The sequence below is a fragment of the Melanostigma gelatinosum genome (assembly GCF_949748355.1).
Source record: "Melanostigma gelatinosum genome assembly, chromosome: 13".
Taxonomy (NCBI): Eukaryota; Metazoa; Chordata; class Actinopteri; order Perciformes; family Zoarcidae; genus Melanostigma; species Melanostigma gelatinosum.
Window position 1 is genome coordinate 19,460,187 of NC_136646.1, and position 25,433 is coordinate 19,485,619.

General features: G+C 43.8%; 1 protein-coding gene across 1 annotated transcript in view; it reads left to right on the forward strand.

The window, feature by feature from the left end:
- Positions 1–25,433, forward strand: part of cacna1aa (calcium channel, voltage-dependent, P/Q type, alpha 1A subunit, a) — a gene marked incomplete at both ends in the record, with an annotated part of 78,129 nt that overhangs the window by 40,793 nt on the left and 11,903 nt on the right. Inside the window, 26 exons of the mRNA XM_079281410.1 lie at positions 131–203; positions 591–708; positions 986–1,053; positions 1,216–1,322; positions 3,285–3,335; positions 4,107–4,272; positions 4,465–5,090; positions 5,217–5,560; positions 5,679–5,814; positions 6,124–6,253; positions 6,634–6,693; positions 6,851–6,957; positions 10,810–10,821; positions 12,475–12,574; positions 12,757–12,917; positions 13,138–13,278; positions 13,369–13,570; positions 13,746–13,910; positions 14,113–14,223; positions 15,890–15,973; positions 18,720–18,836; positions 19,043–19,108; positions 19,373–19,470; positions 19,651–19,801; positions 20,206–20,333; positions 21,851–21,947. Of these exons, the coding sequence (XP_079137536.1) occupies positions 131–203; positions 591–708; positions 986–1,053; positions 1,216–1,322; positions 3,285–3,335; positions 4,107–4,272; positions 4,465–5,090; positions 5,217–5,560; positions 5,679–5,814; positions 6,124–6,253; positions 6,634–6,693; positions 6,851–6,957; positions 10,810–10,821; positions 12,475–12,574; positions 12,757–12,917; positions 13,138–13,278; positions 13,369–13,570; positions 13,746–13,910; positions 14,113–14,223; positions 15,890–15,973; positions 18,720–18,836; positions 19,043–19,108; positions 19,373–19,470; positions 19,651–19,801; positions 20,206–20,333; positions 21,851–21,947 (3,619 nt within the window). The remainder of the gene's footprint in view (positions 1–130; positions 204–590; positions 709–985; positions 1,054–1,215; positions 1,323–3,284; positions 3,336–4,106; positions 4,273–4,464; positions 5,091–5,216; positions 5,561–5,678; positions 5,815–6,123; positions 6,254–6,633; positions 6,694–6,850; positions 6,958–10,809; positions 10,822–12,474; positions 12,575–12,756; positions 12,918–13,137; positions 13,279–13,368; positions 13,571–13,745; positions 13,911–14,112; positions 14,224–15,889; positions 15,974–18,719; positions 18,837–19,042; positions 19,109–19,372; positions 19,471–19,650; positions 19,802–20,205; positions 20,334–21,850; positions 21,948–25,433) is intronic.

The following is a 25,433-nucleotide window of genomic DNA, read 5'->3' on the forward strand; positions in this document are numbered from 1 at the left end:
AGTTTGGTTAATTCATTTTTGGAGTACTTTTTAGATAAAAAAAACAACAACAAAAAGTTCTGCTCGTACGATGCTTCTGTTTTTTTTGCCCTCACGCTTTTGTTTTTCATCTCTCTCTCACCCCTGCTAGGTTTAATTTTGAAACTGGCACTCCTCCAACCAACTTCGATACCTTCCCCGCAGCAATAATGACAGTGTTCCAGGTGAGCAGAGGGGACGATGTAAAGGGGAGGGAGGGAGGGAGGGAGGGGAGCAGAGGGGTAGGAGAAGACGGGGGTTGGATTAGGACAAAACGGTTTAAAGACTAAAGAGGATTTACACACGAGGACGTGAGATGAAATGTAGAATTCTTAAATGTCATTCGTCAAAAAGCTAATCGTGCTAAAGCTTGCCTGCGTGTTAAAGGTGTGTATGTGTCTGAGGGTGACTGTGTGTTTTGACTCTGGCATTTAAGATGAATGAATATTGTGTGTGTGTTCAAAGCCTCATCATGAAATGAAGTAACGACATGTACTTGGAGTGAATGTGGCCTCGTCTGACGACTCCTATGTGTGTGTGTGTGTTTTTGTGCGTGTGTGTGTGTGCTGTAGATCCTGACTGGCGAGGACTGGAACATGGTGATGTACGATGGCATCAAGTCTCAGGGCGGAGTCAACAAGGGCATGGCCTTCAGTATCTTCTTCATTGTCCTCACACTTTTTGGCAACTGTATCCTTTGACCGTGAAAATGCAAAAAAAAGCATTCAAAAGCATTCACACAACAAGACAATTGCAGTTATGCTTCAAATGATTGGTCAGTCACTGACTTCAGACTGAATACACGTCAATGCAAATTCAGGTGCATATGTATTTACACAGATATTGATACTTTTATGTAGTTTTTCTTTAAAAAAAAAGCTCATTCTGTAATCCAAATAATTGCATGATGCATAAACATGCACAAACAAGCCCCTACATGCTGGATTCCCTTTAACTCTGTGATCAGACACTCTGCTGAATGTGTTCTTGGCCATCGCTGTCGATAATTTAGCCAACGCACAGGAACTGACCAAGGTACACTCCAGTCCAATTTTATTTAAACTCTCTGTACCATTTAGTTTCTGAACGCTGAGAATCAATGGAGTTATGCTCCTCTCCTCTAAAAATGATTCATGTTTCCTTCACACCCACCTCATTCATCTCTTGCTTTTGGTTTTCTTCCGAATCTGTCTGCAGGATGAACAGGAGGAAGAGGAGGCTGCCAGTAAGAAGGTCGCCCTGCAGAAAGCCAAGGAGGTGGCTGAAGTCAGCCCGCTGTCTGCTGCCAACCTTTCCATTGCAGCGTGAGTTGCTGTCTCTATTGCTGTGGCACTCTCCTTTTTGTGTCCATTTTAAGACACTTTCACATCACATCACACTTTAGGACGTAACATTTGCACATCTTTAAAGCAACTCATTCAGCAAGTACAAGTCAAGCTCGGATGCAAGATTCAGCATTTGGCCCACTTCAAAAGATTACATTCAAATACCGACCAAAAGAGCAAAATACACACCTCTTGATGTTGCTTTCAAGGATTGTGTTGTCACTGCTGCAAATAGTTGACTAAATTACCTTCGTCCAAGGCGATTCTTTTTTCTATTATCGTTCAAAATGGAACAAACATTTTTCATCACAACAGTAACAATTATTTTATTTAAAATGTTTCCTTGCTTTCAATCGAGGATCTTGCAGTTCCTTCCATCCATAGTTCATTAAACATGTTGGAGCAACAGTACATTTAGTGATGAACTAAAACATGCATGCCTCCTTCTTACGCCCTCTTGCTGTCAAGTTCTCCCTATCGGTTCTTCTTTTGTTTCTTTTTCTCTGTCTCGCTCTTTTGTGCATACTAAAACACACACACACACACACACACACACACACACACACACACACACACACACACACACACACAGGCCTGTGTTGGATTGATCCGGGCCAGCCCTCCTCTGGTCAGGAGAGTCAGAGTATTTGATCTCTTTTCTCTGTATACACAGGGTTCTTTTCTTTCTCTACTGGTAAAGTTCACACACCCACACACACACACACAGACACCACTCTGTCCTGAAAACAGCACAACAGGGGAGCCCACGTCTGCTTAGAAATACCACACGCACAACACACGGTTCTGACCTTTACGGCTTTGATACATCAGCCTTTGCCCACTTTATATCGCACACATATTATTACTACCAGATGCAATAAGCAGACATGCCCAGGAGTTCAACATACTCATAACGTGTTCATCATTGCGTTAATCACACTGTTTCTTGTTACTGTACGTCACTGTGCTGTGAGCATTTGTGTCTGTGTAACAGTAAACGTTACCTGGGACTCGTACTGAGGTTAAATATCTACTTGTCAATACAATGCACATGTACATGCGTGTGTGTCTGTGTGTAAGAGCGAGAAAGTGTGTGTGTGTGGGATCAGTTTGAAAACCAACATTTGCCGACTGAACCAGAATCCTGCAGCTTACTGAGGTTGTTCCAATCGTTTTGTTCTTTAAACCCTAAGATGCTGGAATAGAGTCGATAGTAGAGTCTTAAATTAGATTTTGGCTAACTGTTAAAATGTGTGTGTGTGTGTGTGTGTGTGTGTGTCTTAAAATGATGCTAAACTAGCTTTTCCATTTAGAATCGTTTTTTATTCAGCAAAACGCAACAATGTTCTCGTTAGTTAACTTTGTGTAACCCTTTGAAGGGTTTATTATCATCAGCAAAGGCTAACGGGACGAGTGCATTGCATCGCAGTGACTGGAAATGAACTGGAAAAACAAAGCTAGAAACATTTAGATATATATTTGAACATTAAAGGTACTGTGCAGACAAATAGGAACATCAGAGATAGTGCTGGGAGTTTAGATAGATGTGGTAAAAGAAGGAAAGAATGATCAGGACAGAACAGCAGTTGTCATGCAGGATAAGTGAATGATGCAAGAGAAATGCAATTTTTAAAGAAAGGAGGAGAGCGAAAAAACCCAAATAGGATTGTTCTAGATTCACAGTCGAAACAAACGAGGTGAGTGTGTGTGTGAATGTCTGTGTGCATGTGTTTTGCGCGTGTATGTTTGTGTGTGAAGGGTTGCATTCCAAAATGCTCAATATTTCAGAAAACATATTGAAGTTATTTTAGTTGTAATTCAGTTTTTTAAAGCTCGTTTTATTGGAGGAGTAAGCTGGGGTAAGCTGGCTGCTTTATGATAGATCGATAGCCCATTCTGTTCTTTCGTGTCGTCTCACTCACCAGCTGTTTCCCTCCTCAGCAACAAAGTACACAGTGAGTGTCACAACGCTACCGACCCCTTTCTGGACTGGTATTTATTTATTTGTTTCTTCATTTCTGAATCCTTTCTGTTTATTGACTTTAAAACCATCCCCTGCTTTCCTTTGTGCCTCCTTTCCTTGTCCCCAACTTTTCTATGGAGTACATACCTGGCTTTCTTTAGTTGTTATTTGTGTTGGCTTATTTTTAAAAGTACATTTTCTGTTGCCTTCACCTCGCAATACGGCTGTTGCTTTACTGTGGTTGACTTTGGGTCTTGACAGAAAAGGAAGTTATTTCCTGGCAGAAGTTTTGGAGGGTCAGGAAGGTGGTCACCGTCAGTCTTCTGGTGTTTCTCTATCAAGTAGATCTAAACACGACTTAGTCACTGGAGCCAATAACAGGTTCTTGTGATCATCTTGACTTTGCCATCTATTCAATTTAGCTTGGTGGGGATTTTGGGGTGCAGAAAACCGGTTGATTAAACTGTTTATACTTTAGTTTGTGGAGGTTAATTGTAGATTATTACAACATATTCTGACCATGCCTCAGTGTTATCTTCTATGTTGTGTCCATACATGATTTACCAAAGTAGTTTTGTTCAGCTGCCTCGTTCAATCCAGCCAAATGACCCTTTAAATGTCTGTGGCCCCCCCCAGTGTGTTTTTGTGTCCCGGCTATTTCATGTGCTTATATTTTGGTGTTAGTTTTCACATCACTCTCATGTCTTCGTGTGTATATTCTCAGAGCAGTACATGTCTTTAAACAAGTCTTTAATTCTGTCAATCACTTCCTCCCCGTCCTCCCTGCTTCATTGTTGCAGTGAGGAGCAGCAGAAGAACAACAAGGGGATCAACAAGTCGGTGTGGGAACAACGCACCAAGGAGCTGAGGAGGCAGACGCTGGTGTCCAGCCGAGAGGCCCTCTATAACGAGCTGGACCCTGACGAACGCTGGAAGGCAAGGACAGGGAGGGAGGAGCAAAACAATGTAAAGGACAAGGCCAACAAAGCCCCCTAGACTTGTGCTATCAGTGTACACAAGTGACGGGACTGATGATGATGACTTCTGTTAACATGTTCCTTGCCTGGTGTTATGTATGTCTCGGACATTATTTGTGAATGGTAGATTAAAATGACTTGTGAATTATAATCTCTGCCTTTCCTCTTCCTCTCCTTGCAGGTGAACTTCTCGCGTCAGATCCGTCCAGACATGAAGACCCACCTTGATCGACCGTTGGTGGTTGACCCCCACGAGAACCGCAACAACAACACCAACAAGACCACTGCAAACAATTCGGACCTCTGCTTCAGCCAGCACCATCCCGCCGACGAGCTCCACAGACAAACGCGCCTCCACGAACACAGTGGCCAAGGTGGCGGCGGAGGAGGCTCGGCTCCGGCCCGGCCTCCCTTGGATCGGGGCGAATCCACGGAGAGCAGGCGGAGTCGTAAAGGCGAGCACCACCCCCACAGCTCTCACGTCCGATTGGACGCTACAGTGATTCCCGGGCCCGGCTCGGAGGAGAGGCCCTCCAGGCGGCATCACCACACCCGCAGTGGCAGTCGAGGGGGCGGGCAGTCGGAGCACAGGAAGCCCAGGTCACACCGAAAAAGTGCCGAAGATGGCGAGGATGGCGCGGGAGGAGCCGGAAAAACAGGGAGACATAAGAACAAAGGAGTTGACGGAGGTGGAGAAGGAGGAGAGCAGGAGGGAGCCGGGGACGGCAGTGAGAGGAGGCCGAGAAGAAATCGCCATGGCAACCAAACTGAGGGCGAGGGGAGGAGGATGTGCCAGCACAGAAGGAAGTATGTCCACTGCACACACAGTGTCACACCTTTCTCTGGATATAATCGCTACCTTTCCCTTCTCTTTTGTCCTTTCTCCATCTTAACTTTCTTTTTGTTTGTTTGGTCTTTGCTCCCTATTTCTAGGGATTGCAGTGCCCCTAATCTCTCTACGACACGGCCCATTCAAAAGAGCCTCTCCGGGCAGGACAGCCAGTACAGTGAGGATATGGACAACCTCATGAATACCAAACTGGTCTCTGGCTCACCCGGCGACGGTCCCCCTAATCCAGCTGCCCGCCACATCGTGGCCCCGGGCTTTGGGTCTGCCCTCCATCTTGCTAACAGCGGCACTCATGGGAGTTTGGTCACATTAGATAGCTACGGGAGCATTGCCCATCACCGTACCAACAGTGTCATCAGGCTGCCCCACCCTGACTACACAGCTTTAGACATGCCAATCTTTCCATCCACCAATGCCATCCTGCAGAGTAAGTGCAGAATGAATATGTGTCATTTTTCTTCTATTATCTTAAATTCCCTCTTTCACAATTTTGTTCAACAACAAACTTTAATCTCATCTTTGATCCTTTTTTGTCTTTGATCCAGTCAATAAGAATGCCAACACAGAGCCTTTGCCACCAAAGGAGGACAAGGACGACGACGATGACGAGAAGGGAGGTGAAGGCGGACCCAAGCCCATGCCTCCCTTCAGCTCCATGTTCATCCTGTCCACCACCAACCCGTAAATTGGATTATTACGAATAACATGCATCCACACTCACCTACACTATATGAACCAACATAGGCTGACACACAGGAATGCATTGTTGAGGTATTCACCCAAACATTTGTGTTTTTTTTGTGGATGAAAAATCAATCTACTATTGAGTCACAGCTGCAACACTTGCATGTGCACACACCCTAACACATGCACACACATGCAGAGTACTCTTACAGTTAAAAAGCAAATACACGATCCTTACAAAGATATAATGGTCTGCACAGCACTGACGCAAGAGAAGAAAATAAATCTGTCTTTGTGTTCTCCTAGGTTTCGGCGGGCGTGTCACTACGTCTGCACCCTGCGATATTTTGAGATGTGTATCCTGTTGGTCATTGCCATGAGCAGTATTTCCCTGGCAGCTGAAGACCCGGTCTGGCCCGAATCCCCTCGCAACAATGTAAGAGCGCGAACACACCTTTACGTACCGATGATTTTGTTCTACAGTCCTGTTCATGTGCAACATGTGAAAGCACATGTTGCTTTCATTTTTATTTAACATGCTGGTTGCTTTTTTTCTTTGTAGTGTCACTCCAGCCACGTGTGAAGCTGGATCAATGAATGAATAAATAAATCATCAAGTGTCACATAAAACTAAAATATAATGAGTGACGACTAATTTAATGAAGACAGTTAAAATATACATTTTAAAATATATCGCACTTTAATGTCACATTTTTGGTCAGCAACTGAAATCATCATGTTGTGCATATCCACCCCGTCAATCTTTTCCACTAGCTGGGTGCAGCAGCAAATCATTGCTTCTTTCTCTTTGTCCAGGTTCTACGTTATTTCGACTATGTCTTCACGGGAGTATTCACGTTTGAGATGCTGATAAAGGTAAGGCAATGTGCACAATCAACAACCTCCTCCAGAGGTATTGAGAAGCCCACCCCGAATGAGGATTAGACGCTTTTCATTGCGCTCCGAGGCCAAACTGCACATCCATACCCAGGGGTTCACATCTCATCATCAGCTTCTCTTCTTGCTCCTTTAGATGGTGGATATGGGGCTCGTCTTGCACCAGGGCTCTTATTTCCGGGACTTGTGGAACATCCTTGACTTTATAGTGGTTAGTGGTGCTCTGGTGGCCTTCGCCTTCACGTAAGTCCCCCTCCTGCTGCCCTCCTCTCTTCCCTCCTTGCTCCACCTTCCCTCCTGCCTATCTACTGGCACCTTGGAGCACAGCCTCACCTGTTATTCTTCATTCATCCATCATTTCTGTTCTTTCGTTCATACTCTCTCGCATGTTTTCTCTCTTTCTCTCAGTATTTCTATATTCTCTTGTCTCCTGTCCCCTCCTATGCTTACAAATGGCCAATCCTCTATAGTTGGCCATTTTATTCTGCTTTTTCTCTCTCATTCAACTCTACAGTCCTGCCATTTCTCAGCCCCTCCAACAACCCCATACGCCCCAAACATGTTAAAAACAATAGTATCCCAGCATCCCCTTCCTATCCACCTCTTCTACCCCCTGTGAGAGGTGAGGACCACCCTTTGCACCTGTAACCCTTTAGTGCCCAGGGAGTTCTTGAGTTAAAAGCCCTATGTGAAGGCTGGCCAGGTCATGCTGAGCTGGCTCTCAAAAATCTCCGCACCTTTCTCCACGGCCAAGCAGGTACTTTAAACCCTAATTAATCTGCATGACTGTGAGGATAACAATACAGTTCAATTTGCATAACTGGGTTACGTTAGGGCTTAGTTTATGAGCACGGTACTGAGTACAAAGCATGAATTGTGGGTTCTAGGATTTGCTGTCATGCTTTTGCATCGGTGGGGAGAACATGAAGGGAAGCAGACCTTTAAGACTGCGGTCAACGTTAAATGTAATGTGATATTGCTGTAGTTTGAAGACATTTGGTGTGATAAGTTGACAATGATAATGCTGACCGCTGACACAAATACTCACAGATCATCTGTAGAAATATAAGGCTGTGCTTTCTCCTATTTCATGATTTTAAAAATCCAATTTATATTTTCAGGAAACGACAATGTCTGTGCGTACACACACCCCGCATAGTTATTTTTTGCGGCCTTGTGTGTGAGTAACACCTGAGTAGGGAAAGGTGTGGGGTTATGATAGTAGATGTGGCAGACACAAGAAGCGTCCTCACTTGGAGACCAAGATACTCTTTCTTCTTTCTGAAAAGAGAAAAGGGGAAAAAGATTTGCTAGTTGCGTTGAACCTTCCACATGTTCGATGTGCAAGTAAGTGACCATTTGTAATTGCCTCTTATGGATGCATTGTTGATGCGGAGCTGAAAACAGTAAATGTTAAAGTTACCCCAAGGAGTTTTTGACTGGTCATGAAACAGTCTCAATTGTATACTGATAGCTTTGTATGATCTACACACTGGTGTGTATTTTATTTATGAAAGACATTGCGAGATATGGTATGAAATCAATATATGAATTGATGTCGGTGGCTAAAACAAAGCTAGCTAACTCTTTGGCTAACATTAGCTGACCGTAGCTAAGGTTAGCTGCGTCTGTCGAGCAAAGCAAGCACGGCAAAGCTTTCTGTGACTATGAGCATGATACCCAACATGCACCAGGCAGACAACGGTAGTTTGTAGTTGAGCAGTGTTTAAAAATGAAAAAAATAGGATTAGAATTAAGTTGCTTCCTTATTCAAGATCAAGACTTAAGGCGGTGATGATGGTCTGCATCCATAAAAACGCACGGTCTCCATATCCATGTGTATCAAAATGAACTGATGAATGATTTTTCTCAGCATGATACGCTCCAACATTGTCCCCTCAGTGCTCCTGTTTTTCCATCGGTCTGGAGTTTGGTCCAGATCACTCAGCTTTCAAATCACCTTTAAGTATGTGGCTGCCGAACTGCAGTAAAGGCTTCAGTTCTTCCTCATAGCCAAAGAAGACCTGAGCAGAATACCTGGCCGGCCCTGTTTATAATGATCTCCCCTTCCACTTTTGCTCTTTGTCCATCCTCTCACCTCTTTCACGATTCATACCAACAACCGATACCTCTCCCCTCTCATCCTGCTGACCTAAAAACTGTTCACATATTAAAGTACTTTCAGGTCAACAAAGAATATTAGGAAGGGAAGATCCCACAGACTTATGAAGTTGGGAAAATGTATCTTTTAATCTCATTCTTACCAGGAACATTACAGAGTTGCTGTTCTTTCCCAAATTCAGTGTTACAGCTCCCCACTGGGTATTTAGGGAAACAAACAATGGCTCTCTGCACTGTAGTTTGTGGCAAGCAGTATCCATTAGCTTAGACACACTTTGAAGATTTTAATGTGTCTTCAGCTGAAGAAACAGAAATCTGAAGGAAATGTCCTCAATTTGAACAAATACTTCGCCTTTGCGCAGTAGTACTATGGTAGTGATTGCAGGCCAGCATGGACATGAGAACTCGTTTGTCCTTTTTCGAGAAATATGAACTTGGCAGGTGCTCCAGGGTTCTAATGGTGGTGCCCCATCTGTAAGACTGGCCTTAGCTCCAGTCTTTCTCTCTAAATCACTTCTGTGTGTTTGTTAACTCTCTTCCCCCTAATTTCTAGTTGTGTAAGTGTTTCTGTTTTCTCTCTCTCTCTCTATATATATATATATATATATATATATATATATATATATATATATATATATATATATATATATATATATATATATATATATCTGTGTGCTTCTGTCCTTAACTCTGTGTTGTCTAACCTCTGTCTGTTACATATTTATGTGTGGGTCTATAGTTCCTCTCTCTCTCTGACTAAGTCTATACTTCCTAGGGAAATGTTAACTATGGACTAATAAATAGACGTATGCAGTGATACAATGAAATGTGTTTCGAATCAACTGAAAAATTCAGCATGCAAAAATAGCCCAGCAGCTCAACATATATATTTAAAGTGATTATAACATGAATTTTAAAAAGAGAAAATTGTAAATATAGAGGCAAAGGGGTACATACTGTATATTAATATGAAGACAAACTCACAAAACAATCAATTAAGCCAGTTGAGACAATGAAGTCTGATTTAACTACGAAAGGGGTTTACGACACTGATGGCTGATGGGGAGATCCGAACCAGTCAGAACAGACTCATACACATCCAGATAGTGCCTTAATTCAATCGCTGGAAATCCAACAGCACTCCAGAAAGGCTCAGCAGTCTCGATGGAGATGATTATCGCTCCTTTAATCCAATTAGTCTGGTCTGAGGGCTGCTGGTGTTTTGCACCACTTGTGCTGATGTCCTGCACATTTCTGCAGCAGGACCAGAGCTTAATGTCCAGACCGGCTCCCGATGCAGAGGCACCGGCCCGATAACTGACCAAGTTTGGTTTGCGGGATACCGTGACATTTTGCGACAATGTTTTTCACCAGGCAATGTTTGTTCTAGAAGGCAGAATGTGCTTAAAATGAGTTTATTTGCGGGCATGTTGATGCATTTCTAGCAGTCCTCATTAATAGTGAGTTAAGCTCTGACATAGAGTGTAACTCATGAGGCTTCAGCTCACAGTACATCTATGGATTTGAAGGGAACCGCTAATTTACAGATGTTAAAAGTTTAAATGAAATCAAAAGAAACACCAATGAAATACAGTTTACCTGGAAGATTACTTTAATGGCCGCTCCCTGAAGCAGCACCTGGCCTGTAAACTCCTCACTAATGAAATGTCAGAGATGAAGGCAGCAGTTTGGTGCTGTGTTCTAGTCACACCTTGTGTCTACTTTTTGAGTGTTCATGTGCATGTGTGTTAGATTTGGTAGTCTATGGCTGGGAGGGTTGATGTAAAAAGAAGGCCCTGTGTTCTCTTTTTCTCTCTCTCTGTCTCTCATATTGATGTGTTCCCTCGAAATCCCGCCTTTCTCTGTGTCCCATTCTGTTCTTTTCTCCCACCCTTTGTCTTTCTCTCTCTCTCTCTCTCTCTCTCTATTATTCTCACTGTCTCTCACCCCTCATCTCTCCGTTTGGACCAGCAGCAGCGGCGGCGGGTAAAGTTCGCTGTCTTTTTCCTCCTCATTTTCTCCCTCTGCACTCTCAGCGCCTGATCTTCTGATCACACATCTCTCTCCTATTCATCCATCACAGTTGACTTCTGTACTAGTCTGTTCTTCCCCTTTCCCCTTCTTCGTCCATTGTTCACCATGGAACAGCTCTGACTCAAACACAACTAAACCTCAAGTTAACCTGCATCAGGTCCTCAACTGAATCACACAGATACCATTTGAACAATATCGTTAGGACAATAAAAGCAAAGGGACCTAAGACAGGTGAAAATGTGACCAAACAAATGCACACAGACCCAACTAACTGCACCAAAGAAAAACCCAGAACAAAACAATACAAAACCTAGGAAGGGTCAGTGGCTTTTGACCTTAATCTTTTCATCTTTGAGAAATTTAGAAAAATCTGGGAAAGGAGTAAAAACTGCCATTACGTTTTCCATGCTCGTTAGCCATTTATCTTAGTAAACAGCTTGTGATCTTTACATTCAAGGCCTTTGTTAGCATCAGCTAACTCCTGTATTGTTTATTGTACTTAAGTGCATTGTCAGTTAACTGGCAGGCTCACATATAGTACCTACATTTTTTTTTTAGCTTTGTGTTCAGTGTTCAGTGCACCTGAAACAAAAGTTTTTTTTCTTTTTTCTTCACACATGTACCTAGAAAAGCCCAAGTTTACACAGTGCTTAAAAGGAAGAGGTTTGGCTCAGCATTTCAATCAAGAAATGCTTGCTAAAATATCTTTGTCTTTGCCAAAACGGCCTACAAGACAAGATTCCATGCCGTTTGAACAATGCTGTGAAACCTGCTTATCCTCGTTGCAGTTTAATGTGGATAGAAATGAACTGGATGAGCCATCAAAAGAGAGAGTTTGGCTGTTCGTTCAGGTTCATAACACTGTGTTGACATTTTGACATTCAAGTTGAAAGAGTTGGTTTTTATCTTATTTAAATGTACAACAGGGATCATGTGTAAGCAGTCATTATGTTAACAGGAGGGCATTTTACTGTAAGTTACCACTCTAACAGGGCTCCCAGTAGTCAGCCGCTAACGAGGCTCTCAAACTCTCTCTGTCAATGTCTCTGTGCAGAATAGAGTTCACCATCACTCAACCTGCTGCTTAACAGAAGAAATATTGCAGCATGGAAAGCAAGGTTTCAATGCAGCATGAATATATTTCACCGTTAGCTGGGCATGTGCAAGGCGAGACTTTAGCCGTCTTTGTAAAGCATTGAAATACCGGTACATTGCAAAGTATTCAGCGAGTGTAGCTACTAGTTAGCATTCAGACAGGAATGACACCAGTTGTTCCCATAGCATGTACTGTAGTTGTAAATGACCACCTAACTCTAGCATGTAGCAACAACGCTAACCTCACTAGAAGTAAGCGTAATATGATAGCAATGCTGCATGTGTTGCTATGTATTTGACCCAGACGCAGTTACTCGTGTTGAGTTAACTCGGACACAAATACCATCAAGGAATGGCTGCCATTTTGGAATTGAGAAGACTGAGCCTGTGATATCCGCCTGAACCTGCTGACTCTATTTTTCTGTTTGTGTGTATGTGCGTGTGTGTGTGCGTGTGTACGTACGTATCTGTTTCTGTGTGGTGGTGGTGTGCGTGTGTGCACACATATAGGGGGAGCAGTAAGGGAAAAGACATCAGCACTATCAAGTCTCTGAGGGTACTGAGAGTGTTGCGACCTCTGAAGACCATTAAACGTCTTCCTAAACTCAAGGTATGCGTACATAGAAAATATCTGACCTCAGATCAGACTTACAGTACAAATTGGGCCATAATGTACCATCTTAACCTTTTAATGGCACCAAATGCCACAACTTAAGACCAAAACACAAATAATTGTCATCCAATGTGTTTCTTTCATACAATAGCCAACATGTCTCCTTCTGTCTTCCTCAGGCTGTGTTTGACTGTGTGGTGAACTCTCTGAAGAATGTGCTCAACATCCTGATTGTCTACTTACTCTTCATGTTCATCTTTGCTGTGGTGGCTGTGCAGCTATTCAAGGGACGCTTCTTTTACTGCACGGATGAATCCAAAGAATTTGAGCGCGACTGCAGGTCAGGAAATACGCACCTGTGTTTATCCTGAGAGGTTTCAAATGTCACCTTCTTAACATTGAGTCGAGCCCCTTCGTGCGTAATGCTTGCCTCGTGTGATTTTACATGAGTCTCTTCCCTTTTCACAAAGCATCTTCAGTGTCTACTCGGAAACCAAAAATACAGGAATTTGGAAGCAAACTCTCCCCTTAACGCTGATGATGTGATTTGTGTATTTCAGGGGCGAGTATCTGGTGTATGAACGTAATAACGAAGTGAAGGCGCAGAAGCGGGAGTGGAAGAAGTACGATTTCCACTACGACAACGTGGCTTGGGCCCTCCTCACCCTCTTCACCGTGTCTACCGGAGAGGGGTGGCCGCAGTGAGTGTACTGGAACATGCGCATGTCATACATGCAGCACACATGCTTTCCAATTCCAACCCTCCGCTGTTCCCTTCTCTTTCTCTGCAGGGTACTGAAACATTCAGTGGATGCGACTTATGAGAATCGGGGCCCGAGCCCGGGGTACCGGATGGAAATGTCCATCTTTTACGTGGTGTACTTCGTGGTCTTCCCCTTCTTCTTCGTCAACATCTTCGTGGCTCTCATCATCATCACCTTCCAAGAGCAAGGAGACAAGATGATGGAGGACTATAGTTTAGAAAAGAACGAGGTGAGGAAGGACCAAGAGAGTGAAGTAAGGTAGAGATAAGGGTGTTGGGAAGGTGACCCTAAGGCAGGGAGAGTTAGAACTACTGTGAAGAGGAGAAGGGTTGGAGAGAGGAAAAGAGGGAAGACACAGAACCAAACGGGATAAGGACAATAACTTTCTTGTTTGTGTTTTGCAGAGAGCCTGTATAGACTTTGCCATCAACGCCAGGCCCCTGACTCGCCACATGCCTCAGAACAAGCTGAGCTTCCAATACCGAATGTGGGAGTTTGTGGTTTCGCCGCCATTTGAGTATACTATCATGGCAATGATCGCGCTCAACACTGTCGTGCTGATGATGAAGGTAAACGCTTGTATCGTAAAAACATTCAAGCAATTATGCACACATAACATAGACACAAAACATTTTAATGAATATGTCTGACTCTCCATTGGGTTTGCTGAACTGTGTGTCTCTTGATATGTCTTTATACTCGCCCTCCTTTCTGTCCCTGGCGGTGTGTGTGTGTGTGTGTGTGTGTGTGTGTGTGTGTGTGTGTTTATAGTATGACGGAGCTTCTGAAACCTATGAAGCCGTGTTAGCCAACCTGAACATAGTGTTTACCTCCCTCTTCTCTATGGAGTGTGTACTGAAGATCATCGCCTTTGGAGTCCTGGTGAGTGGATGTGTGTGTGGTGAGGATGTACTGCTCTACTTTATCTTTGTAGAAAGTGCTGAAAATCTGTTTTTATTACATGCTGTCACTTTGGGGAAAACAATTAAATCCGTGCTTGACCAACAACAACTGATGACAGCGACACCTAAAATCCATTGTACTCTGCCTGGAATCCACTCTTGCCTCATAGCCCAGGAAAACTGTTGTATGTTGTGTTTTTGAGTAATTATAATTAATAATCGTAAGAGAGAGTACTTAAAACTAGTCCACGCAATTATTGGTGAGAACAGTCAGGCTCAATATGCCTGCATGGCTGATAACCAAAACAATGGCCTTAAGATTTTAGAAAACAATGGACTCAGCAAATTGAATGACGCTCTGTTTCATGTCGTGGAGGCAGCCCCATCCATTATTTAGTTAAATTGGGACACATTTTCTGCCGTGCTTTTTTTCGAACATTTCTAAGGAGAAACTGTGGGGAAATAATGAGCTAAAAAAAAAAGCAAATATGCAATGAAATAGCAAACTGCCAGAAGTCAGCAGTAAAGTGTGCAGTCATCGGAGCCGCAGAGGAAAGGGAGGGAGGCGGACGGGGATGAAATGGATAGAAGAGATACTTTGGGGATGAATGTTGGGAGGAGATACAGGAGAGAGGGGGGGAACTGTCATATAGTATTTAGAGGAGTGAGAGTGAACGACAGATAGGAAGTAAAAAGTGAAGCAAAGATTACAGAGAGGGTGGCGATTAAGAAGGGTAGGATTTGAATCTGGGAGAGTGCGCTCAAACACACACACAGCATGCACAATCATACACACAAAAAGAGACGTGAAGGTGGTTTACTTTAATAGCCGCCTTCTCCATGTCCCTCCACTTGTCTAATGCACAGTTTGGCTGCAGGCAATATGTAGGAGAGCAAAAGAAGCAGACCTCGCTGGTCAGTGCTCGCCATCCCTCTTTCTGTCCGAGTCGCTGTACTTTTAAAGCGAAAATCTCAAAATCCATCATCGTGTATATCTGTGTGGATAAATGGGTTTTGTATGAATTACTGCATGCAGGAGAGGGATGTGGTACTGTTTGTTGATGAATGTTTTAAAACTCGAAGGAGTTCAGCAGGGCTCTGTGTTGTTGTTTGTTGATGAGGTAGAGGGATATCACAGTACGTGATGTTTGATGGCCGGTGTCGTGGTTCTGATGCAGCACAAGTTGTCCCAAGCTTGTCTGCTGGCATCCGTCCAACATGCCGTCACTGATGGTCCATTTATCTTATCTGATTTCTTTCCTGTTCCTGTCGGACACTGACATGCCTTTTTTTTTTCCTCTTCACTTTCTTGTTCTCTTTCTCTTTGACTTTTATTCCCTCTCCGTGTCACTCTTTATCTCTCTCCTTGTCTCACTCTTTCTACATCTTGCTTTTCATTTTAATATTGCTGCATTCCTGCCATATCATTTCCCTTGTTATTTCAATGTGATCTGTCGATGCTTCCTCGCCTCGCATCGCCCATTTCTCTGTCAATAATCCTTTCGTTTTCCCATCCGTCCCTGCCATATCCATGTTTTCCTACATTTGACTGTCTCACTTCTTCACGTCACCCTCTCACCTTCCCGATTTCTTCCTCTTCCTCCCTCCTTCTTCTCTTTTGTCTCTCTCTCTTGTCCTGTTCACAGAATTATTTCAAAGATGCCTGGAATATTTTTGACTGTGTGACAGTTCTGGGCAGCATCACTGACATCCTGGTTACGGAGCTTGGGGTAAGTAGCAGGATCTGGGAATACATCTCAATGTGTATTGAGCAGTCAAAACTGTAAACAGACAGACATGTTATTGTATTAGAAATGTTTAAGTGTGTGTGACTATTTGTCAGGTGAGCTTTAGCATCTGTCACATTGTCTACAACACGGTAGACGAGACAAGACAAGTTAGGGAAGAGCATGAGTTAGAGGCCACTGTGGAGTCTTGCTTTGCTCAGCCATGGATGAACATCTCCTGAAAGCCTTATATAATTGTCCCAGTTGGTGGCATGAGAAGAGACCAGACTCCAGCTAGCCAGCACTGAGCCTCCGACAGCAAGGCAGGAAGCATGCCGGTGCTCTGTAGCGAGTCAGTGCACAGCTTCTGCAAGCAAACTAATCGCCAATCTAATTATCAGATTGCATCTCAGGTTGTCCAATAGAAGCTTCACAGTTGCATCAGACATCTGTTAGTAACTACAGCTGAGGAAAAACACCCAGTTAGAGCAAAGCAACACCTGAACATCATAGCTTAGAGTAAGTGGTCTGATTAACTAGAATAGTGTTCGTTACATTGTTGCTACATAGCGCACTGGATTGCTTTGAGTCAGTGATGCCATGATGGCTATAGGCAGTTCAGTTAAGCAACAACATGACGTCTACACGTTATTCAACCACATTATCCGGCTTTGTCAGACATATAGGGAACATTTAAACACAAACAAGGAAGATATTTAAACTTGAACAAAATGATTCAGACTTATTCTGGGACTTTATGAGTCTACTTCATGAATGTACAAAGAACGAAACATGATTCTGCTTGTGTGTTAACTTGTGTCTGTAATGACTGTTCATTTCTTTCTTGTTTTTATCTTTTTACATGCTTTCTTTAAATCGTCCACAAACTTAACGACGATCTACTGTAAACTACTTCGCCCCGCCCCCCCCCCCCCTTCTCCCCCAACACCTACTACTTCCTGCGATTCCGTCCAATCAAAATGCACTATGAATCCTCTGTGTCCGCCCATGACTACCGGCTTGGTCAATCTCTCTGGTTGTTCTTCGAACCAACCAAAAATCCCAAAATTTGCTGCTATAAACCATATGTCTGCAACATCCACATGTAGATGGTTTGTAATTTTTTTGGAGATCTTATTTTACGGCATCTGTTTTAATTGCATCCCAGCAAATGTTACAGCTGTGAAATGTGCATGTTTTGCTTGACCCCCCCCCCCCCCCCCCCCCCCAGCACACAGAACCCCTCAACCTCGAGTGAGCTCTAAATTTCTACAATTTCCAGTTGTAACCCCCTCTACCAGTCACTGTAGCCATTAACATATCTTATACAGCCGTAGATCCTATACCCACACTCCACATCCTTCACTGAGAACTCGTGTTCGGTTTGTAGAGGATTGGATTGTATAAACTGGAATTGATTGCAACATATATCCGTTGAGATTGTCCATTCATTGTGCGTGCATACATAGACACATACACACATGCCAGTGACTGGGAGAGTGTTTCCTGTAGCGACAGAGTGAATCCAAAGCTTTGCCCGCGGCAGAGAGAACAAGTGATGCATGCTTTTTCCCTTTACGTGTCTCTGGAAGGAACCTTTTATTTTCACAACACACATACACACTCAGAGCAATGTAATACACGCCGTGTTGTAGATGGAACCTGCATGTGCCTGCTGCCAGTCCCCTTTGAGCGCTTCATGTCTCACTTAACTGCGCATCAATTGCACATATTTTGTTCTTTACTGTGGTACGTGGTTGGAGAACTCTGTGTTACAAGTTTCACATGAATTGATGATAATGTGTGATTGATTTTTTTTAAATAAAATGGATAAAAATATCAAGTTGAATTGCCACATAGAAACACGGTTTGTGAGACACATAGGTTAAAGGAAAGCACTTAAGATATTATGACCTTATTTGGTACTTCCACCACCCTGGTGCTCTTATTCGTCTGTGGCATCACATCAGAATTTTCACTGGACTCTGGCAGCCGATCCTAATGGCCTGTGCGTCGGCTGCCATTAGCTTTACCAGGTCGCCTTGTGTTCGTGCATATCTGCATGCTGTGGGCTTGCTTCATTTTTTTAATATTGCACATTTTGCCTTGAGAGAATTAGTGCATTTGGTTGTCTTTCCAAGGAAATGCCCTGACGTCCCTGCACTCTTAACTAATCACCATTCCTACCACTATTATTATTATGTAACCCAATTGGATGAAACTAGTTAGATGTGGATGATTTCCCTTCCCCTGTGATGTTTGGTTTGGTTTTGTCTAACTCAATGGATATGAAAAGCTTGTTGGAGCCTTGCTGATTTGAGTTTGGTTTGCTTTGACTTGTTTGGCTCCTGATCCTTTTTTTTTGTGTTGAGTTTGAATCTCCCTCAGTTTGGGTTTGACTGTGTTATGTTTTGGTTGTCTAAGTCAAATTGTTTGCACACTGCGCATTACAACTAACTACTCTTTTCCTGTATTCCAACCCCAAATCCCTCTGTCCTCTTTGGCCTTTCTCGATTGCATTCTTTCCCATTTTCATTACTTTCCTATCTTCAACTTTCAATCTCAATCCTCTGTACGCCCCTCCTCTCTCTGTCTCTCTCTCTCTCTGTCTCTCTCTCTCTGTCTCTCTCTGTCTCTCTCTCTCTCTCTCTCTCTCTCTCTCTCTCTCTCTCTCTCTCTCTCTCTCTCTCTCTCTCTCTCTCTCTCTCTCTCTCTCTCTCTCTGTGGTTATGTCGTGGCTGTAATGTAGAATAATTTCATCAACCTAAGTTTCCTGAGGCTGTTCAGGGCAGCTCGTCTCATCAAGCTGCTACGGCAGGGAGAAACCATCCGTATCTTGCTCTGGACCTTCGTTCAGTCCTTCAAGGTTTCCACCCAATTATACAGTCTAACACACACACACACACACACACACACAAATGTGCATTCACATTTGTAGATTTGAATGAAATAACCATATCCAATTTTGTGTCTATATTCATAGACAATGCCCAGGTGCAGTCTTGTATACCGTGCACAGTGCACTCGTATGTATCAAACTTAAAACCAAACGATTAATCTGTCTCTCCTCAGGCGCTGCCGTATGTCTGCCTCCTCATTGCCATGCTGTTCTTCATTTACGCCATCATTGGCATGCAGGTGGGTGAAAGTCTCAACCTACAAATTGCTCGAGTGCTTTAAGGATACATTAAATATATATTTTTGGGGTAATGACGCTCGGGAAGATGCACAGAAGGAGAATGATATTGGGTGATAATGGTCATAAGGATTTGGTGCATAATGGGAGGTGGGATTATGGAAGTGGCACGTGTGCAGTAAAGGATTCAGTGTTCAAGTTTTAGGCCCTGCTTCTCAAATAAACAGGTATTGTCTGGTTGTTAACAGCGTGATTGCATTCAACAGCTGTTTGGGAATATCGCTATTGAAGAAGACGGAGAGAGTGCCATCAACCAGCACAACAACTTCAGGACCTTCGTAATGGCTCTCATGCTGCTCTTCAGGTGCTTGTGTGTGTGAACGCGTGTGACTCTGTATATATATATACAGTGTTTATTTGCTTTATTTGCAACTCATTGTTATCGTCTAAACAAATGATGGGATTCTTGAATAAACATCCGAGACCTGACAGACTTAATACTCCAAATGTGTCGTGAAATCAAGTCTGTTTTTGTGTGTCGTAGGAGTGCAACAGGAGAGGCGTGGCACGAGATAATGCTCTCCTGTCTGGGGAGCAAGGGGTGTGACCCTCTGTCAGGGAATCCGGAGCCAGAGTGTGGCAGCCAGTTTGCATACCTCTACTTTGTCTCCTTCATCTTCTTCTGTTCATTCTTGGTGAGTAGGTATATTACGTAACCCTATTTTAGTAGCTTCAACTATGGAGTAAGATGCCCGTGGATCAGTTTCCAGAGAACGATGTATGCAACTTCATCTGGCAATGTATTAGAGTCCAGATGGGAAAGACACACTCTCATTCAGTCTTTAATCTAAACAAAGGAATAACCAGATATGTCGTTCCTCTGTGTCTCAAGTTCTACAGCTCTTAGTTACGCCTCCGAAAGGAAGTCAGTCATTCACCAATTGACTGGCAACTCCGCATGTTTCTGGTGCTATTCCATAAAAAAACATGATTTACTATTGATGATTACACTGATGATTTTGTGAAATCGGTTTTGAGTGGCTCCGTTTGTCAGATCAGATGTTGACCTTTTCTACTTTCTGTGTGTTTTCATGTGTAGATGCTGAATCTGTTCGTAGCCGTCATCATGGATAACTTTGAGTACCTGACCAGAGATTCGTCCATACTGGGACCTCACCACCTGGATGAGTATGTCAGGATATGGGCCGAGTATGATCCTGCTGCCTGGTGAGTGGTCATGTGCATGCACTCACGGTGCATATGCATACGTACACACAGCAGTAATTTAACAGGAGTTAACACTGACATGATGCACCCTTTATGATTACTTAATAACCCAGTGAAAGCTAAAGTTATATCCATAAAGGAATCACATTTCTGGTTGTGTTTGCACCAGTAGTCCACATGCAACCACACCACATTACTTAAGACCTGTCTATTGCTTGTGCTTGTTTTAATATGCTTGCTACTACAGAGCAAGGCCCAAGCAATGTAATCTGTAACTTCTCAACAACGCTGTAAATGTGTGTGAGTTTTTAACGATGCACAACATCAGCACAAGTTGTTTATTAAGATGGTCCGGAAATACACAAAAGACCAACAAAGCACCGGCGCCAACTGGTTAAAAGAACAGAATGTTCTAGTGAAAGAGCTGCAAGGGTGCTGTAACGGATCGGAGCATAACCTCATCAGGCATCTGGTTATCTCTCTTACACCGTACAACCCCTCCCCCCTCCTCCTCCTCCTCTTCGCTGTAAAGTGTCCTGAAATACCCCTCACTCCTTCCCAAACCTTTTCACTCCTCTGGAATCTGCATACTGGTAAAACAACTTAAAGTGGCAACGTCTACACTCCAAACAAAGCTCCCTTGTTTAACTCTGTAGTCTAAATGTCGAGTGTAGACATGCTATGTTTCATGGTATCTGTATTCCAGTGCCTGTGTGTTGCCCTCATGCTGTCCTGTAGACTGCACATCGACTGTTCTAAACAGGGAAAGTGTGAAAGGAAGAAGATTAAAATGAGAAAACAGTTATCCGACACAAAATGGAGAGGTTTAAATAGTTGATTGCAGGTTGTCTTAGCAATCAATAGAGATTATTTAAGAATGTATGAAATGGTATCTGTGTTTCCCCAACAATGTGAGAATGTTCCCTTCCTTAAAAACTAACATGCTCTTTTCAAGCCGACCGCACGATGAAATGGACACCGCTGCACAGGAACCAGCAGACAGGGAGCAAAGACACTTGGCTGACATTGAACACATATTTAAGAGGGAGGGGATCTGCAGATCACAAGCGGCTATTAAAGCATTTAGCTGTTTACCAAGCGCATGCTTTTCTCCTCACTTTGCAATTCCTTAATCACATTGTGCACACATCCAGTTAGGGGTTGGACTGGAGAGTGGAAGGAAAGGCCTCAGGACGAAGAGTAAGAGAAGGAAAAAACAACAGAAGAAAGAGGAAGATTTTGGATAAGTGTATTGGCAGTGCTAAGGACCACATGTACTAATGTGTGGCATGCAGTGTAGTGCGTAGAGTGTGTGTAGAGTAGAGTTTGCAGGTGCATTCAGGTGCAGATGTGTCTACAGAGTGCTCTTTGCAGTAAACATGTTGGAAAGTATTTTCAGATACTGTGTTCTTGTCAATCTTGTGCTCTTCCTCCCAATCTTCTCCCTTCTCTCTGGATGTGTGTTTTTTTTCCTATGTGTGTGTGTGTTTCTTAACTCCCCTGTATTCTTCTTGCAGCGGGCGCATTCATTATAAGGACATGTACAGTTTATTACGAGTTATCGACCCGCCTCTCGGCTTAGGCAAGAAATGCCCCCATAGGGTGGCCTGCAAGGTTTGACTTCCATTCAAACTAAATCTCTCAACCACACTTGCTAGCCACAGCATCCAGGAATGGAGTGAATGTCGCTTTGTTTTATTTATTTTGCATTTCAATTTTACAACTTCTTTTCCACCATTATCGACTTGCATTCTGAACTGCTGTGAGAATGTGCGGGACAATGCAGACACCCAGGGGAAGCATGTGAAATGCACTGAGTGAACTGGGGGGGGGGGGGGGGGGGGAATCCACATTAAGACGTTTTACCACTTTTGTAAATTTTGTTTTTGAGACTTGGAATTTTTTTTTTTCTCTCTTGAATATTCTTTTATTTTGCTTGGAGCTATGGCTATGATGAAGCAAGCTACGGTTGCTCACTGTAGTGTTGCATTGTTCTTGGTTTTTTGGGGGTTGGGGGAAAGACAGAAACTGCATTGACACCCCTTCCTCCTCCTCCTCCTCCTCCTCCCCTCCCCTCTCCTCGTCCGAGCAGCAGCAGCTTGCTTGCTGTGAAGCTCTGCCTTGCTCTTCTGTGCAAACACACACACACACACACACACACACACACACACACACACACACACACACACACAGGGCTTGTGCCTTTATTGTCTTCTGATACTATAAGAGAACATTTAATTCTCAAACTCCAATCCTCTTGTTGTCTCCCCTCCCTCTGTCAGTTACTCCCTCTCTTTTTTGACTTGACTTGAGTGCTGTAGCTCATAGAGAAGCCACACGGCCAAATCAGCCCAATAACCTTGTCTTTCTGTTGTTTTGGTCTTTTTCTCTCGTTTTCTCTCTCAATCTCTGACACTGTGATCCTCTTCTCTCTTTTCACTTCTACCCTCGAATCAATCGTCTCCTCAATCTCTCTTTTTTTTCTCCCAACTCTTGTCTCTCTCCCTCTCTCAATATCTCCATCTCTCCCCTTTTTTTGTGCTGTTGTTAACTGGGTGATTGCAATGGCTGATGATGCAGTGGCAGGATCAGTTGCAGGGAAATGTATGACATGCTGAGGCACATGAGTCCTCCACTAGGCCTCGGGAAGAGGTGTCCAGCACGGGTGGCCTCCAAGGTCAGAAAGGACCTCATCTTCACCCGAGTCTCCTATGGGTGTCGGGGGAGGGAGGGGGGGGGGGCTTTGGGGGTCCAGGAGGGAGGGGCCAGGGATTTAAGCGCTCAACGTGGTGTACAATTGTCGTTGTTTCTTTAGTTCTGTTTCTTTTCGTGGAAAGTGTGGGTGGGCTGGTCGGTGTTGTGGCGTTGTGTGGTGGTGTGGGACTGGTGGGGTGGGGGTAGCAAGACAATTAGGGTGAAGGGTTAGGCGGGGGTGCGTATCCACAGGAGGGGACGAAAAGAGGGACCTTCTCAGCTCGTTTGCACCGTGTACGACAGACACACAAGCTCACTTACACAAACATGACGAAAGTCACGCACATTCAAATCCACAGTGTCATTTTTGCACCAACGCAGTTTTTCAAACATCTCGCGACAACAAGCATCAAATATATGAATTAATTAGGCACACATCTCACTCATGTAGACACACGTACTCCAACACAGAAACATGCGTGTGCAGCAGGGCTTGGAAGGTCCGCTCGACTTACGTCCTCTGACTCGTTCCGTCCTGTGGATGGGGCAGACACACACACACACACACACACACACACAGAGTTAAGTCTACCTACACATAGATATTATCTGTTATTTCTAATGGTAGAGAGAGCAGAGGGGCTTGTCTCAGTGATGTCTTTTCCTCCGAGAGCCTTTGGTTGCCATACAGAAGCAGTTATTTTTCTGTCACCCTTCATGTAGCAGCTCCAAGCCCCCAAGCAGCCTTTTTCTATCTGCAAGTCCAACCTTCTCTTTGTCCTTTGGTTCTGTCGTCAATGCAGTTCTATTCTGTTTCCAGCCCCCCCCCCACCCCTCCCTCATCTCTGCATATTGCTCCCCTCCCCACACATATACACTCCCTCACCTGCCTTCTGCATGGCCGATAACCACCACCACCACCACCAACCCCGTGCACAGAGCCTGTCAAATAGTCTGCACAGACACAATAATCTCAGACATATTGTTCTCCGAATAGAAACATACAGAATGATAAGAACGTATCATCGTGGCAGATCACTGTGAGCCTCAGGGGGCAGCCGGCCAAACAGCCTGTAGGCACAGGAGATCACTCCCATCGCGAACCATTGCTGTACCCAACTCCCCTCTCCTCCTCCAGCAGACCTGGGGCAAATAGTGCCGACATGTTATACTATTTACGGTTCCATGTGGATCAGGCTTAAATACAAGTGCAATTCAAGTCAGGTATACCACCTGAGGTTATTTTCTTCAAAAAAAAAGTTTCCATTCATGATGTCCACTTAATTACACGAACAGAAAAAATAGTTGTTTCCTGTGTGGACGAGCATGTATTATTTGACCCAGGTCTTTTTTTCTCTCCCAGCCTTACATTTGATGCTTTCCTTTTCTCCTCATCGTTTGGTTTGACCCTCAAACATCTTTCCTAAAAGCTTCCTCCCTGAATTAAAAGCCAGACACTCTATCCCCCTGCCCAACAACCTAACATGCGCTACATGCATGGTTTTGGCTCCCCTAACATCTCAATCTGACCCTTTTATAATTGCCACTGGAAGAATTTTCCGGAAGGCCACCATCTCTGTGTTGATGCCTTCCCCTCCCGTACCACTTTCCCTCAGCCCCTTGCCAATGAGAGAAATCCAAACGTTACCTTTGACCTTCCAACCAGTCCACAGAACAATGATCCATCTAGCTTCCATCTCCTCTGTCCTGAAGAGAGGCAGCAGAGCCTTCAGGCAGGACCGCTTTCTTACAGACACCGACAACTAAGTCTGGTGATGTTCCTTTCTTTTTTTTCTTAACTTTTTCTTTTGTTTGTCTATTTTTGGTCACATTTTCTCTTTACACGCTCCAGCTCATAACCTATTAACCTATTCATGTTTATTTCTCTATCATCTCGGTCCCTTCGGCTTTCCCTATCAGCTCTTATTATATCTTTTTTTCTGGCAGAACAGATATTTCTTTTCACCTCATTTTGATTTATCACATACAGCTGGATTATTTTCACCTGAACAATCATTTTTACATCGTAGCACCAAAACAGCTCTTCCATGGTGGCCATTTTTTTTGTTTCCTCTTCTTTCTTTTTCCACAGAATGCTGCTCTCTCTCACCTATTAACCCTCCAAGTCTGTGCCCATTTTTCACGAATTAGACATCAGATAATTAGCGATTGAGCTCGATGCTCTATCCCAAGCCCCATCTTCTACAAATTTTCTTATTCTCTTCGATAACAACCACGTTTAAAACAACTCACAAACTCATTTTAATGTCGCCAACAGAGGATGCTTTCTGTGTACGGCTGTGCAGCTGCTTGTCCTGAGAGGCATATTGCGTGTGCATCGCATGCTGCATGAGGGTGGGAGGTGCAAGAAGGGTTTGGGGGAATAGAGATTGCATGGATTGAAGG